This window comes from Pinus tabuliformis, chromosome X (genome assembly GCF_031772625.1).
Source record: "Pinus tabuliformis cultivar Carrire ecotype Pingquan chromosome X, CPIR1, whole genome shotgun sequence".
In the NCBI taxonomy this organism is placed as follows: domain Eukaryota; kingdom Viridiplantae; phylum Streptophyta; class Pinopsida; order Pinales; family Pinaceae; genus Pinus; species Pinus tabuliformis.
The window spans coordinates 34847626-34862340 of NC_142308.1; the positions used below are offsets into that span (position 1 = coordinate 34847626).

General features: G+C 41.4%; 1 protein-coding gene across 3 annotated transcripts in view; it reads left to right on the forward strand.

Annotated features, from left to right (window-relative positions):
• ALDH12A1 (aldehyde dehydrogenase 12A1) overlaps window positions 1–14715 on the forward strand; it is a 375039-nt gene that overhangs the window by 152246 nt on the left and 208078 nt on the right. For 2 of the 3 annotated variants that reach the window (XM_089446596.1, XM_089446594.1), the window contains exon 7: window positions 11725–11808. The exons of the other annotated variant lie outside the window; for it this stretch is intronic. In XM_089446596.1, the coding sequence (XP_089302722.1) occupies window positions 11725–11808 (84 nt within the window). The remainder of the gene's footprint in view (window positions 1–11724; window positions 11809–14715) is intronic. 3 annotated transcript variants of the gene reach the window in all.

The window sequence follows — 14715 nt, forward strand, 5'->3', positions numbered from 1 at the left end:
GGTTTCTGTTTCCTACTGCACCAGGAGGTCATTCCTGATCCAATGTTGAAACAATACCCAGAGGTACTTTTTCGATCCACTGAATTTCCTCCCCAATCTGCATCAGTAAACCCACTCAATCTGATATCCTTACCCTGGTGTACAAGAGTCCATAATCGACTATTCCCTGTAAATATTTGAGAACATGTTTGGCTACTGCCTAGTGTGCCCACTTCAACTCCACCATGAACTGACTAAGGGTGTTGACAACTTAGCAAATGTCTGGCCTGGTATTGACCAGATACATCAGGGACCCTAGGAGCTGCCTGTATAAAGTGGGATCAACATCTTTGTCTTCTGATGCATCAATCTTCTTCCAATCAGTTATCATTGGACTAGCCATGGGTCTACAGTCGTCCATCCTGAATCTCTTTAGGATTTTTGTAGCATATCTCCCTTGCCCAAGGAAGATCTCCCCCTTTTGTTGCCAAACTTCCAACCCCAAGAAATAATGCATTTGTCCCAAATCCTTCATGTCGAACTCCGTGGCTAGATTCTTCTTGCAGTCCCCTATGAGCCTGGATGATCCTGTTAGGAAGAGATCATCCACATACAATATTAAGATTAGAGGCTCATTCTCTACAACCAGATAGTAGAGATTTGGATCTACGTCACTCTTGACAAATGCTATTTTCTGCAAGTAGCCATCGATTCGCCCATACCACACTCTAGGTGCCTGTTTCAGCCCATACAAGGCTTTTTTCAATCTGCATACATGAGACTTCTTCTCATGTGTCTCAAAGCCCTCTGGTTGTTCAAAGTATACCTCTTTTCTATCACACCGTTCAGAAATGTCATTTTGACATCCATCTGATGAATCTCCCATTCCATCTGTGCTGTAAGAGATATCACGGTTCTAATAGATATATACCTAGCTACTAGGGTGAAGGTCTCTTCGTAGTCAGTTCCTTCCTTCTGAGCATACCCCTTAGCCACAATCCTGGCTTTGTATTTCTCAACATTGCCGTTTGCAGCGTATTTAATCTTGTAGATCCATCTCGAACCTACCACTGATCTATCTTGAGGCCTTGGCACTACCTCCCAGACACCGTTCACCAATATGGAGTTGTACTCTACCATCATCCAACCAAACCTGATGTTGAGATGCCTCCTGAAAACTGGCAGGCTCCCCATCCTGAGCTACTAATGCCTGATATCTATCTGGCTGTTTTCGCTCCCTCTTATTGTTCCTTGGCGCACCAATGAAGTCCTCCGCATCTCACAAAATCTGACGAAGTTCCCTGCTCGTTCTTCCTCTTTTAGCAGGTGATTCTATTGGCTCCTCCTCATCATGTGACTTCCTGACTCGAGGAAGAATTCTTTTCTTCCGTTGGTTGAAGAGGTTTGACCAACGACTCCTCTTTTGACTGCTCCTTAGAAGGCATTTCTCGAGATTTTCTGAAAGCCCTGTCTTCCATGAACTTCACATCTCGTCGAACTACTACCTTCCTGCTCCCTGGAAGATAGATTTTGTATGCTTAGCGTTCTCGCTGTATCCCACTAGATATCCTTTCTCTGCAGTTCGATCCAGCGTCTTCCTCTTTTCCTCGGGTATGCAGCAATATGCTAAGCTCCCAAATATCTTGAAATGACTGACTTCAGGCGTCTTCCCTGTGAAGACTTTCTCTGGAGTAATCTTACCCAATGCCCGATGAGGAGTTCTATTTTGAACATAGACTGCTGTGTTGCATGCTTCTGCCCACAGGAATTCTGGCATATCCTGATCATACATCATGGCCCTAGCTTCTTCTACAATAGTCCTGTTCTTTCTTTCTACTACTCCATTCTGCTCTGGATTGTACGGAGCTTCCCACTCTCTTCTAATGCCCTCCTTAGCGCAAAAATAAGTGAAGTCCTTATCGACATACTCTCCACCATTATCTGAGCGCAAAACTTTTATTTTCTTCCCAGTCAGATTCTCCACCAGAGCCTTGAACTCTTTGAATCGACAGAAAACCTTGTCCTTGGTTTTCAGAAAATAAATCCAAGTTTTCCTTGAGTGGTCATCAATGAAGGTGAGGAAGTACTTGGCACCACTAAGAGCTTTAGTGGAGATGGGTTCACAGATATCTGAGTGTATCAATCCTAGTACACTCTTGGCCCTGTTTTTACTTCTAGGAAATGCTGCCTTTGCATACTTTCCTAGAGCACATCCTCTGCATACATCATCTTGTTCCGTACTAAGATTCAGAATTCCTGTTACAGTGCTCTTGAGAATTCTCAGAGCCCCATGGTGCAAATGTCCCATTCTTTTGTGCCATAGTTCGTTCAAATCCTTGTCTCCATGATTGCCTATTAGTGCCATTGGTGATTCTAGTTGTAGTCTGTACAACCTGTTACTTTTGATTCCAATTTGTACTCTCTTTTTCCAGCTCGGGTGTTTGACATATACTTTCTCCTTGATGAAGAAAATGTCATACTATCATAGCCATTGCCTTGAAGTTGCGAAACGGAAAGTAAGTTCATCCCCAATCCTGGTACATGCGGCACATTGGTAGCACGAAACCGCTCTCCCGTTTCTGTTTGAAAAACTATGGTACCCCTCCCTATTGGAGTACATTTTGCCTTGTTCCCCATGGTGATTTGAAAGTGCATCTTCTCCTCCTGATAATTTGAGAAATATTCCCGGATTCCCATCATATGCCAAGAGGCCCCACTGTCTATATACCATACCTCTGATGATGTAGGGCTATTCACACAAGCCACTTCTTCTTCTAGCCTGGAAGCCAACATAGAGAAATCGAAATCAATTTCTCTTGTGCAATTTCTGAAAATCTGTGCGCGTCTCCAAACGTAGATGCCTCTACATCATGGTCGCGACCCATAATTGATTTTCCCTTGCTGTCTTTGATTACTTCCTCTGATACCATGTGAAAATTCTATCACTGCAACAACTGATTTATTTTACCTACTTATTTCCCGATAAGTTATTTACGAAAATCCTTCAGTAAACATTAAAATAAATTCCGCTGCAGATATCATATCATAATACAAAAACAAACACATGCACACAAATTAACACATGGACACAAATATTTTGGACAATCAGTCCCCAAACAAACCCAATGTGGGAAAACCGGTGCAACAATAGAGGATTTTATTATTCAGCAATTCTTCAGTACAGTTGGGTGCCAAACTGGCTTACCCAACAGAGAGAAAATTCCTCAGCACTTCTCCTAGTCTCAGCGTTAGCCTAGCTGACCACTGCGTACCTCCCAGACCCTCTGCGTCAGCCCCTGCCTCTTTGCGTCAGCACTAGGCCTCTCTGCGTCATCCACGCAGGCCCTCCAGTGACTGCGTAGTCTGCAACCTCTGCATCTGCTTGAGGGGCTCTGCGTCTGCCTCTCCAGCCTCTGCGCTGTTCCCCTGGTGCTTTTCTCGACTCTCTGTTCCGTACTTGCTGCCTCCTGCTACTCTCTAGACCACTAGTTCGAATTTCTCAGCTAACCCTGCTCCAGAAATCGAACTGATTGGTCTCCCTCAGTGTATTCTCCAACTGACCCTCAAGCCTCTTCTTATACTTTTCCTATTGTTCCTTTTACGGCCGAGATTAAATCTCTAATCAACGGCTAAGATTAGATTTGGCTTGATCCATGACTTTTGGAACCTTCTAACTCAGTTTTATATTAATACCCATTAATATTTCATTTTTCGTAAGTTTAGACTTAGGAATTCCATTAAAAATATTAATTATTTTAATATCTCCCAAACCGGTTAGAATCTGCCCAAACCATTTCTGGGTCTTGGAGTCCCATGTGCTTTAGCCTCTCCACCAATTTTCATGGCTAGAGCACATCCGATGCTACTCAAAATCAATATGATCGTATTGCCTTTCAAGGAGGATGAATGGAGCTCTTTATATAGCCATCATGAGATCTGAATGGGTGCCTCTCTAGGCAAACTGACTTCACCATCTAGAAGGGCTGATCTGATCCAAATGAGTGAGTTTCTAGGCAAGCTGACTTGGCCAGCTAGAAAGGCCGACTTAGCACATGTGGAGCCACTTGTAATTACAAATAAAATAATTTTTTTCTTCTTTACAAAAATACATTTTTGACCAAAACAAAAATATGAAGAACATGCTAATGATAATAAATAATTTTATGAAGACTGACCATAGCTACACTTTTAACACAAGCGAGCCATAGATCTTACCATCCTTAACATGCCTCGAACCGAATCTTCCAACTGAGCAGAGAATGTCTCAATGTGCCAAAATCAGATCAGAATTGCTCCAAGAAATATGCTGTGCCAGAACAAGGAAAATAGGTGTCTAGGTAGGGTGGGATCAGCTCCACCAAAACTAGACAAAGGATTAGCTAGGGTGGGATCACCTCCACTGAAACTAATCAAGAAGAAGGGGTCTTAAAACCCTCAGAGCCTCAGCTCAAGAAAACAAAGATATCCAATCCAAATTGATGATGACAAAATGATTCCATCTCTCCTTTATTTATAGATTTCGTCATGGGTGCTTCACCTACTTAATCAAAAGTGAGGGGTTCATTTGGAATCCCCAATTTGGGCTTTTTGCCCCAGCTTCCCCAAAATTTACCCAATGTTCCCCCAAAACATTGCATAATTGGGTTTTGCCCTTTATCATAGACTATAGCCATGGTGTTGGATAGGCTATTCCATCCTCCCGCGGGCAGTTAATCCATAGGAGACATTACATTACCCATTTTGGTGGGTAACATTTACTATATTCTTTGGCATGTTCATTCTGTTTTTTGGATATAGAAGGGCATTTAGCTCCATTTTACAACATCATTTTGGATCACAATTGTTGCCTTTGCCTCTTTTGCCCCTTCCATTGCAATAGGGGGAACTGGAAGATGAAGGGAAATTCTTGCTGCTGATGAATTCTGATTGGGAGAAGTCGATCCGAAATTCCTCAATCATGTAGAGGTTGCCTCCAAATTTGGCTTTCTTGACTTATCCTTAGCAGAAAATAGCACTTCTGATTTGCTATCCTCATTTGGAACCTGGTTCTCTATACTTTGAAAAACCTCCCTTATACATTCTCGCAGGAACACCCTGTGCAATTGAGTTTGCATTCTTGTTAAGCCACTCTACCACATCATTGAGTTTTCACTAATATGATCTCATGGACACTGAAACAAGGGGTGAATTATACCAGCATAAAGACCACTCATCACACTGTCAAATCTGCAGTCAAAATACTTGGCACTTTCTTGTTTACAAAGCAGCAAATATGCTTAAATTTTGTGAATAAGACAGCGATTTGAGATTCGGGAATGAAAAGTGGGTTTAAAATGGAAGAAAGCATTAAATTTGTCAATTGTTACACCAAACCAATCACGCCTTTGTCATGAATTAGAGCCACCAGTCTGATTATCCTCACATTATGCCAAATTTCCTTAAGAGAAGAATGCGTCAGACTTGACTTTATACAAGGAGAAAATAACAAGCTTCTATGAAGTAGGATTGTTGCGAATATGTAAGAAAATAATAGCACTGCTGCTGTTTGTTCCTTGACAAAATTGGCCCTTCTGTGCCTTCAGCATCTGGCATCACTGGAATCATTGAAACTTAAGGATTCAAACTGTTGGGAGCTTTATTTTGCCAAAATGCAATGCCCTCCTCTAAAAATGGCCATGAAACTTTAGCGTCTCCAACATTAGTAATAGAGTTTTTCCCACCAGGCTATATCATCACAACAATCATGGGTTGTAGTACTTGAAACTGTGTTGAAGTGTTCAATCCAGACATCACAAAAAGTTTGATGCATCTTGCATAAATGATTAATGTGCATCTTTTCATGGACTGAAGGTGCTGATCTCTGCATGAATAATGTAAACGATGCTGCTCTGTACCCATGCCCTTGTTTTAATGGCCAAAATGGGTTTCAGATGATTAGCAATATTCTTCTTCAGCTGCGTGCTCCTCTTCCACTCACAGGGATATTTTGCCAAAAGAATAATAAAACCCTCAAGGAATGAGGTCAATTGGGCATCTAAACTCATTTGACTAATAAAAGCAGAAAATCTGCTTTTCTTATCTTATTCATTAAATGGAAACATCAAAGAAAATCCACTTTTCACTAGCTTTACTCGTGACCTTTAGTAAAATCCCCCAGCCCTCATTAAAGTAATTCGAACCCCTTTCATGTGATTAAATAACTAAAGCATGATTTAGTAAATCAACCACTTTACAGCTTATGACTCTAAGGTCATAATCCATGAAAATTTACCCAGGGACATGATTTAGATCCACACCAAGTGTCGGTTTGAGAGACAAACCAATGATAAAAATGCTACTGCTTAACTCCTCACTTTTCCATGCAAAAGAAACATAGAGCATGCCTTAGGTGCTTGCTAGGAACCACAACCGGTATCTACACTTGCCAAATACATAAAGCTACTAATTATAGACGCACATAAAAAGGTCTTCTCAAAGAAGCAAAAATCACGGAAGTGCAAAGTTTGGCCAAATGACATATTGGCCTATAATTACAAAAACAAAAAAGCATAGAAGTGGAGTAAAATGTGCCATTTTCAGATCTGAGTGGAAACAGTCCCATTGGACTTGCTTTTTGATGAGGATCAAGAAAATATAGTAAAGTCTGATGTGTGGGACCCTAATATTAGAAAAAGTAGAACTGACCAAAATAGCAGTTTCCTGGAAATTGACAAAACTAAATATGTAAGGTCCTGTAATTGATGGTTATGCCATGAAGCATCTGGTAATCCACTTTTCACTAGCTTTACTCGTGACCTTTAGTAAAAGCCCCCAGCCCTCATTAAAGTAATTCGAACCTATGTTGCAGGGGAGCGCCCCCCCCCCCCCCCCCCCCCCTCGAACCCGCTCCCGAACCGCGCTCCGGGCGGGAGCGGCTCGGGAGCGCGCTCCCAAAATCGCTCCCGGACGGGAGCGATTTTCGGGAGCGCGCTCCCTTAAAAAAATTTGCGCTCCCTGGTCTGTCAGGGAGCGACTTAGGGAGCGATCGCTCCCGAGCTCCCGGAGCGATCGCTCCCGAGCTCCCGGAGCGATTTTTAATGCCCGGGAGCGATCGGGGAGCGATCGCTCCCTGATCGCTCCCGGGCATTAAAAATCGCTCCGGGAGCGATTTCAGCCGGGCTGGGAGCGGGTCGGCGGAAAAGAAATCCGTCGGACCCGAAATTTCAAAAAAATTTAGAATTTTTTTATTTTATTTTATAAGCCCAATGGGCCAAAAAAATTTCATTTCAACTTCATTGAGCAAGAGATTGAGAGCTGGAGCAAGAGCAAAGGAGCAAGGAGCAAGAGCTGAGGAGCAAGGAGCCAGAGCTGAGGAGCGAGGAGCAAGCCTGCAGAGGTAAGTAACTTAATCATTTAGTTAGTTTAGCTGGTTAGGTAGTTAATTTGGTTAGTTTAATTTAGCTGTTTGAGTTTAAAGATCATGTATTTAAATTAAATTAATAAATTAAATGAATTAATCCCAATAAACTAAATTAATTTGCAGATTCAAGACTCAAACCCTACAAACATCAAACACCATGGACCTGGGGATATTTATTGGCATTTTCCTCTTCCTGGTCCCTTTTATGGTTATTATGGTGGTGGAGAGTAGGAAACGGAGGGGGCCTGAAACTGAAGAGGTGGATGAAGAAGCCGGAGGAAGTCAAATGGGTGAAAACCCCAGTGAGGAGGAGGTGGAGGAGGGTGAACATGACCCTCAAAAAACTAAACAAGACCAAACTCCACTGTGGAAATATGTTCAAAGGGCTGAAACAGGGAGAGGGGGTGGAACCACTAAATTTCATTGCCCCCATTGCAACACTGATTACACAGGTTCATACACCCGTGCTAGAAGACACCTCTGCGGGAAAAGGCCATGGGATGGAGAGAAACAAATAGGAATCAAAACTTGTGCAGCGGTGTCAACAGCAGATAGAGCCAAATACATAAAGGAAGAGGAGGAAGCCCAATACAGAACAAAAAGATCAAGGGGTTTCTTTGAACCAAGCTCACAAAGAACTCCTTCAGCATCCTCCCAAGGCAGTGGATATGGACATGGAGGCACAGGGTCATCATCTTTACGCCGTAGAACCATATCAGATTTCCTTGATGAGGGGTGTAGGAATGATGTGGATTCAAAAGTTTACAGGTTTCTCTATGCATGTGGGATACCATTCAATGTTCTACGCTCACCTTATTGGCACGAAATGGTTTCTGCCATAAATGATGCCCCTAAAGGATACAAGAGCCCTGGGTATGACAAGGCAAGAACCGTTGGCCTTGATCATGAAAAAGCAAAAATATCACATTCTTTGAATAAAATGACAAGTTCTTGGACTGACTATGGGGTGTCCATTGTATCTGATGGATGGACAAATGTAAAAGGCAAGCCATTGATAAGTGTTCTTGCTGTGTCTGTTAGTGGTCCCATCTTTCTAGCTGCACATGATTACTCAGACAAGTTCAAGACCGCTATCAACATTGCAGAAGCATTACTTGAAACAATTGAGCGTATTGGCCCATACAATGTCATCCAAGTCATCACTGATAATGCTGCTAATTGTAAGGCAGCGGGAGCAATTATTGAGGATAAATACCCCAACATATTTTGGTCTGGATGTTTGGTTCACACATTGAACCTTTTGTTGCATGATATTGTCAAAAACAAAAATGCACAATACAAATGGATTGGTGATTTGTACAAGAAAGGCAAACAAATGATAAAATTTATTACAAATCATAGCAATACCCATGGCCTTTTCCGCAATCACTCGAGATTGGAGTTGCTGAAGATTGCGAAGACAAGATTTGGTAGCTATTACCTCACCTTCAGGCGCCTTGTGAAGGTAAGAGAGGCATTAGCTAGCATGGTATCAAGTCCACATTGGCAGGTATTAAAGGAAAGGGCTACAAATGCAGCTGACATGGGAGGTTTTGAAATGGTGGAGGAGGCCGCTCTTGATGGGCAGTTTTGGACAAGTGTGAGGCAGGTATTGGATTTCACCAAGCCAATTTATCACATGATTCGGTTTGTAGATACAGACAAACCAGTGATTGGCGAGGTGTATGAGCAAATGGATACCATGTTGGGGCAAATAAAAGATATTGTTCATAATAGAGATCCCAACTTGTACAAACTAATTCATGATTGTGTGTGTGAACGGTGGAATAAGCTTAATGTTCCACTACATTGCTTGGTGTATATCCTTACGCCAAAATACTACTCTTCATCTTGGTTGGGCAAACCTGCAGCAGGGGGTGGGGTTAGGACCAAACCCCACTTAGATCAAGAGGTAACTAGAGGATATTTGGAAGCATTAGAAAAATTGATATCTGACAGGGAGGAATGTGCAGCTGTGCGCCTTGAAATAGGCAAATACCTCAGTGGCAGTGGTTTGTATGGTAACTTCCATGCAATGGACGACAGAGATAAATTTGATACTCTCACATGGTGGGAAACATATGGCGGCCACGGACTTTTGCCAAAATTGGCAAAAAAAGTTCTTTCACTGGTTGTAAATTCTTCTTCTGCAGAGAGGTGTTGGAGCACCTACAGTTATATACATAATGTGAAAAGAAACAGACTCAACGAAAACCGAGCAGAAAGCTTGGTTTATGTGCACTACAACTTGAGGTTGTTGAGCCATTACTGTGATCGGGCTAATGAAGATCCCACATATAAAATTTGGGACAATCACCCTGAGGACGACAATTTGGAGGATGGCATTGTACATATTGAAGAACTAGAAGAGGAGCTCGGGGCCATCCAGTAGCAGTGCTCGGGGCCCGAGTCTTGTTCCATTGCTGTCGCCACCTCCATCGACACCCTCGCGTGGAGGCTCTAGTTCTGGTCGTCGGTCTGTGCGGGAGACTCCTAGAAGACCACCACGACCTACTTATACTCCTGGAGACTCTCGTGGCAAGGGCCACTTGTAGATTTACAGTTTACTTGTCTTTTTTAGTTTCTATTAGACTTTAGTTTTCATAACTGTTGAGTTTTGAGTCCTTGACTCTTGACTCTTGACTCTTTCATATCATTATGACATTATGATATTTTTTGTAAACATTATATCACTGTGACAATGAAAATTTGAAGTTTGAAGTTGGGCCTTGGCAATTATAACTCATTGGTAATGATTGTGAATTATGAATATGATGCTTTGTGAAAGACTAAAGTTGTTTCATTTCATCTCATTATTCATGTTTCATTTTATAAATTTTTAACATTTCATATCATGTTAACAGTTAGAAGTTAGGACTTAGAAATATCTTCGATATTACTTCTTGTAATGGTTAAACTTGGCTTACAAGTACAACTTTGGTGATCAATGATGATAAATGTTATTGAATTTTCAATTCTGAAAGCTTGAAGTTGAAACTTTAATATTGAATTTGATGAATCACGATTTATAAGACTCAATATGTTGCAGTTGTAATATGTATTTTACTAACTTGTGGACATGGTTGATGACGATTATAATTTCTAGATGATTGATGTGATATGGTTCAATGATCAATTTATGTTTTTTTATGTTTTTTATGTCTATTTCATCATTCTACATGTTTTTGTTGACATATATGTATCAAAAATTAAAAAATATAAAAAATATATATATTTTTAAAAAATCGCTCCCGGATTCGCTCCCAAACCAGGAGCTTCTGAAAATGGTCGCTCCCGCTCCCGCTTCCGATCCCGCTCCCCGCTCCCGCTCCCGCTCCCAAGTAACATTGATTCGAACCCCTTTCATGTGATAAATAACTAAAGGATGATTTAGTAGGTCAACCACTTTACAGCTTATGACTCTAAGGTCATAATCCATGAAAATTTACCCAGGGACATGATTTAGATCCACACCGAGTGTCGACTTGAGAGACAAACCAATGATAAAAATGCTACTGCTTAACTCCTCACTTTTCCATGCAAAAGAAACCTAGAGCATGCCTTAGGTGCTTGCTAGAAACCACAACCAGTATCTACACTTGTCAAATACATAAAGCTACTAATTATAGATGCACATAAAAAGGTCTTCCCAAAGAAGCAAAAATCACGGAAGTGCAAAGTTTGGCCAAATGACATATTGGCCTATAATTACAAAAACAAAAAAAGCATAGAAGTGGAGTAAAATGTGCCATTTTCAGATCTGAGTGGAAACAGTCCCATTGGACTTGCTTTTTGACGAGGATCAAGAAAATGTAGTCAAGTCTGATGTGTGGGACCCTGATGGTCTGAATATTAGAAAAAGCAGAACCGACCAAAATAGCATTTTCCTGGAAATTGACAAAATTAAATATGTAAGGTCCTCTAATTGATGGTTATGCCATGAAGCATCTGGTAATAAACCAGTGCGACTGAGTTTCGTTGGATCTTAACCCTTCAGTAGCAAGAAACACTACCGGGGTTAACACCTTCTAGGAAACCAATTTAGGCTCAGATTATAGTGGTATAATTATTGAGATTAATACATGATGGATTGGGGAAATAATCCTTTGCATAAAGACAGTCAGGGTAGATCCTTCAATATGCTTTATAAGCTACTTGCAATTGTCTTCAATTCTGGTTCATATGATTTGCTGTCTTGGTTCTAAATATTGCGCCATATTTTAAATTCTTTGGCTTCACTTGCATCAGTGTTAATGCTGATTAATACTGAAGTAGGTAGCTGTCAGCTTGGACAGCTTAGCTTGGTAGTTGGTACTGTTATTACATTGAACTGTTTTTTTTACCAGGTCCGATTTTTGGCTCGATCATTTGCAGTACCGGGAAATCATCATGGACAGCAAAGCAGTGGCTTTCGATGGCCCTATGGTCCTGTGAGTATTCTTTTTATGGAAATGTAGGGAGCAAAGTGTTTTTGCCTTTCGGATTATAATAGGAAAATAAAAGCACGATCCAACTAATGGTATAGTAGTAATCTAATTACCAGCTTTGCATTCCTGTTTGATACTGAGTAACACAAAATCGTAGTTCAGTGAATTCAAAGATGTTGGTCATAAAATTTGGAAGCTATGTATTTATAATGTTATTCAATAGCAAATAGTAAATAAGCTATATATATATATATATATTACTTATGTCAAAAAATTCTGAAGCCCATCAATCCCTTGCCATTGTCTTCTTTTGGGCTTGCGAGGGTTCATTGTCATTTATTTTGGATTTGCCTTAGCAATCCCATTGTTTATACATTGTTGTACTTCTAAATTTCGACAGTCCCATTGGCCATTTGGATTTTACTATTTAAATTATTATTATGAACAAAGCAGAGTTTAGGCTATATTCTAAGACTTCGTTTCATCTTTGTTGGTTACTGTTTTTAACTTTTATTGTCAGGCATGATCTTCTCTGATATGACGTAAGCCTCCCTATTCTCAAGGAAAATGAGACCCACCTATACTTGTACAGGGTTGACAGGAAAGAGCCTGTCAAACAAGTCATTGGGCCAGCTGGAATGAGGCTGACCGAGAAGTTGTGTATCCCGTTTGAAGTATGTTTCAATCTGATTTCTTTTATGTTTTTTATAGAAATTGTCTTATCCTTGTGTTTGCATGAGGTCTCTCTGTTGATTTCTGGTAGCATCGAATGTTCTCTAAGTCCCAAATTTTGTAGGGAGGCTTGGGCACATGTATTCCAAAGAATTCAGAAAATGTTTTGGGAAATTCCATCCGAAGACAGTTTAATTAAAATAATTAATTATTTTTAATGGGACCCTAAGTCTAAAATTAGGAAATTAAAATAATTAATGGGTATTAATCTAACTGTGGGTGTAACTTCTAGGATAAGACGAGGATCAAGCAAAAATGATCTTAGCCATTGATTAGCTTATAATCTGGGCTGTTGAATGTCAATGATGAGATTATTTAAGGAGGCTTGAGGGTCATTTGGAAGACACGCAGAGAATAGATCAGTCAGATCAAATTGCTGAAGGTATAGGCAACAAAGTGATTTGTAGTGATCACGCAGTGAGGGGTAGAGGGAGTTTTGGTTGGAGGATCTTCTCCGGAGCCAAGGATACTCAACAAAGCGGTAGAGAGATAAACAGAGGAGGTAGCGCAAAGGCCTGAGAGGGTGACGCAGAGCCAGGAATGGTTCATGTAGCCCCACGTAGAGCAACATAGAGTCTCCACGCAAAAGTACGAGATTTGCTGGGAGGTTGACGTTTCTAAGCTGGGAGGGCTGGATTCAGCTCTTGAGAAGCAAATTGATCTCCAACAGAGGTGACACAGGGCCTTAGAGGTTGACGCAGGCCCAACAGGGGTGACGCAGAAGTAGTCGGGGAACTCGTTGGTTCACCTGCTGGATTAGCTAGGACTTGTAGTGTAGAGTGAGGTAATCTCACTAATTGTAGTGTAGTGTAGAGTGATATTATCTGTAACTGGATTGCTGGGAAGGCATCCCGTAGTTGTATTAAAAAATACTTCAGCGTAATAATAAAACCCTCAAATATGCTGCACCCGTTTTCCCGCATTGGGTTTTTCTGGGGACATTTGTCCAAAAACAACTGTGTCATTTCTATGTATCTTTCTCTAGTGTTTAGCTTCTTGTTTCGGCATATTATTTAATTGGTATAGGCTACAGTGTATGTATTTTGATGTTTGCTGTAGGAAACTGCAAATAACTTGTTCATGTAAATCTTACAAGTAGGAGAAATATCATCAGTTGCTGCAGTAGGAATTCCCGGGTTTGAGGAATTTTCACATGTTATTAGAGTAGTGCAGGTGAAGCAAGAAGAACAGTGCCAGAGAACCCAGTGTTGAGCAGAAAAGGAGATCGAAATAGCTGCAGGAGGCAGCAGTTTGAATCCTTAGAGGGATTGCGCAGTCCAAGCCAGGAGGGCTGAATTTTCGAGGTAGTCTCTCTCTGAGTGAGTCGATAGAGAGAAGGGCTTCTAGATTGAAATCTTGCCGTGGCAGAGGGAGCAACGCTAAAGCCTCAGCGTGAGGAAGAGCTGGTGGGACGCAGTTGTTCTATAGGCCGTTCTTAGGCAGAAAGACGTCAGAAGGTAGAAGAGAAGCATAGTGAGGGGATTTTTCCTCCGTAAAATTCTCGCCAAGAAGTCTGTTTTCTTATTGTCTGAACAATAGCAGTGAGAGTAGAGAGAAGCAATTCGACATTTACGAGGTAGAGATGGCAACCAGTGGGCTGAGAGATCAGGAGAGGTTGGATGGGGCATCCAACTATGTCATCTGGAAGGCAAGAATGTCATTCCTTCTAGATGAGAATTCTCTTAAGACCTATGTTGATAGCGTGGTGGCTGAGCCCACAAATCCAAATCCACTGAAGAAGTACTGAGCAGAAATGGCGAAGGCAAAGAGAATGATCCTCAACGAAGTGAAGGATCATGTAGTCTGTCACATCGCTAGTAGAGGCACTGCTAAGGAGATGTGGGATGCGTTGTCTACGCTGTATCAAGGATATTCTGAGCAGCAGAAGATGCACTTAGAGTAGAAACTGAGATTTGCACAGATGCATAAGGGGGAGCGCATAGATCCGTTCCTCACAAAGCTTCAGGAGACCCGTGATGAGTTAGTAGTTGTGGGGTCTACACCTCAAGGGTTTGAGTTGGTTAGACTGGCCCTCAATTTAGTCTCAAATGAGTGGCAAGTCTTTATCTAGAGTATCCTGGGAAGGGCAACTTTGCCGCATTGGGATGAGATGTGGGCAGCTTTCAAGCAAGAGGAGCTGAGGAGAGACTTGGTCAAGTGTAAACTTGACGGAAGCAA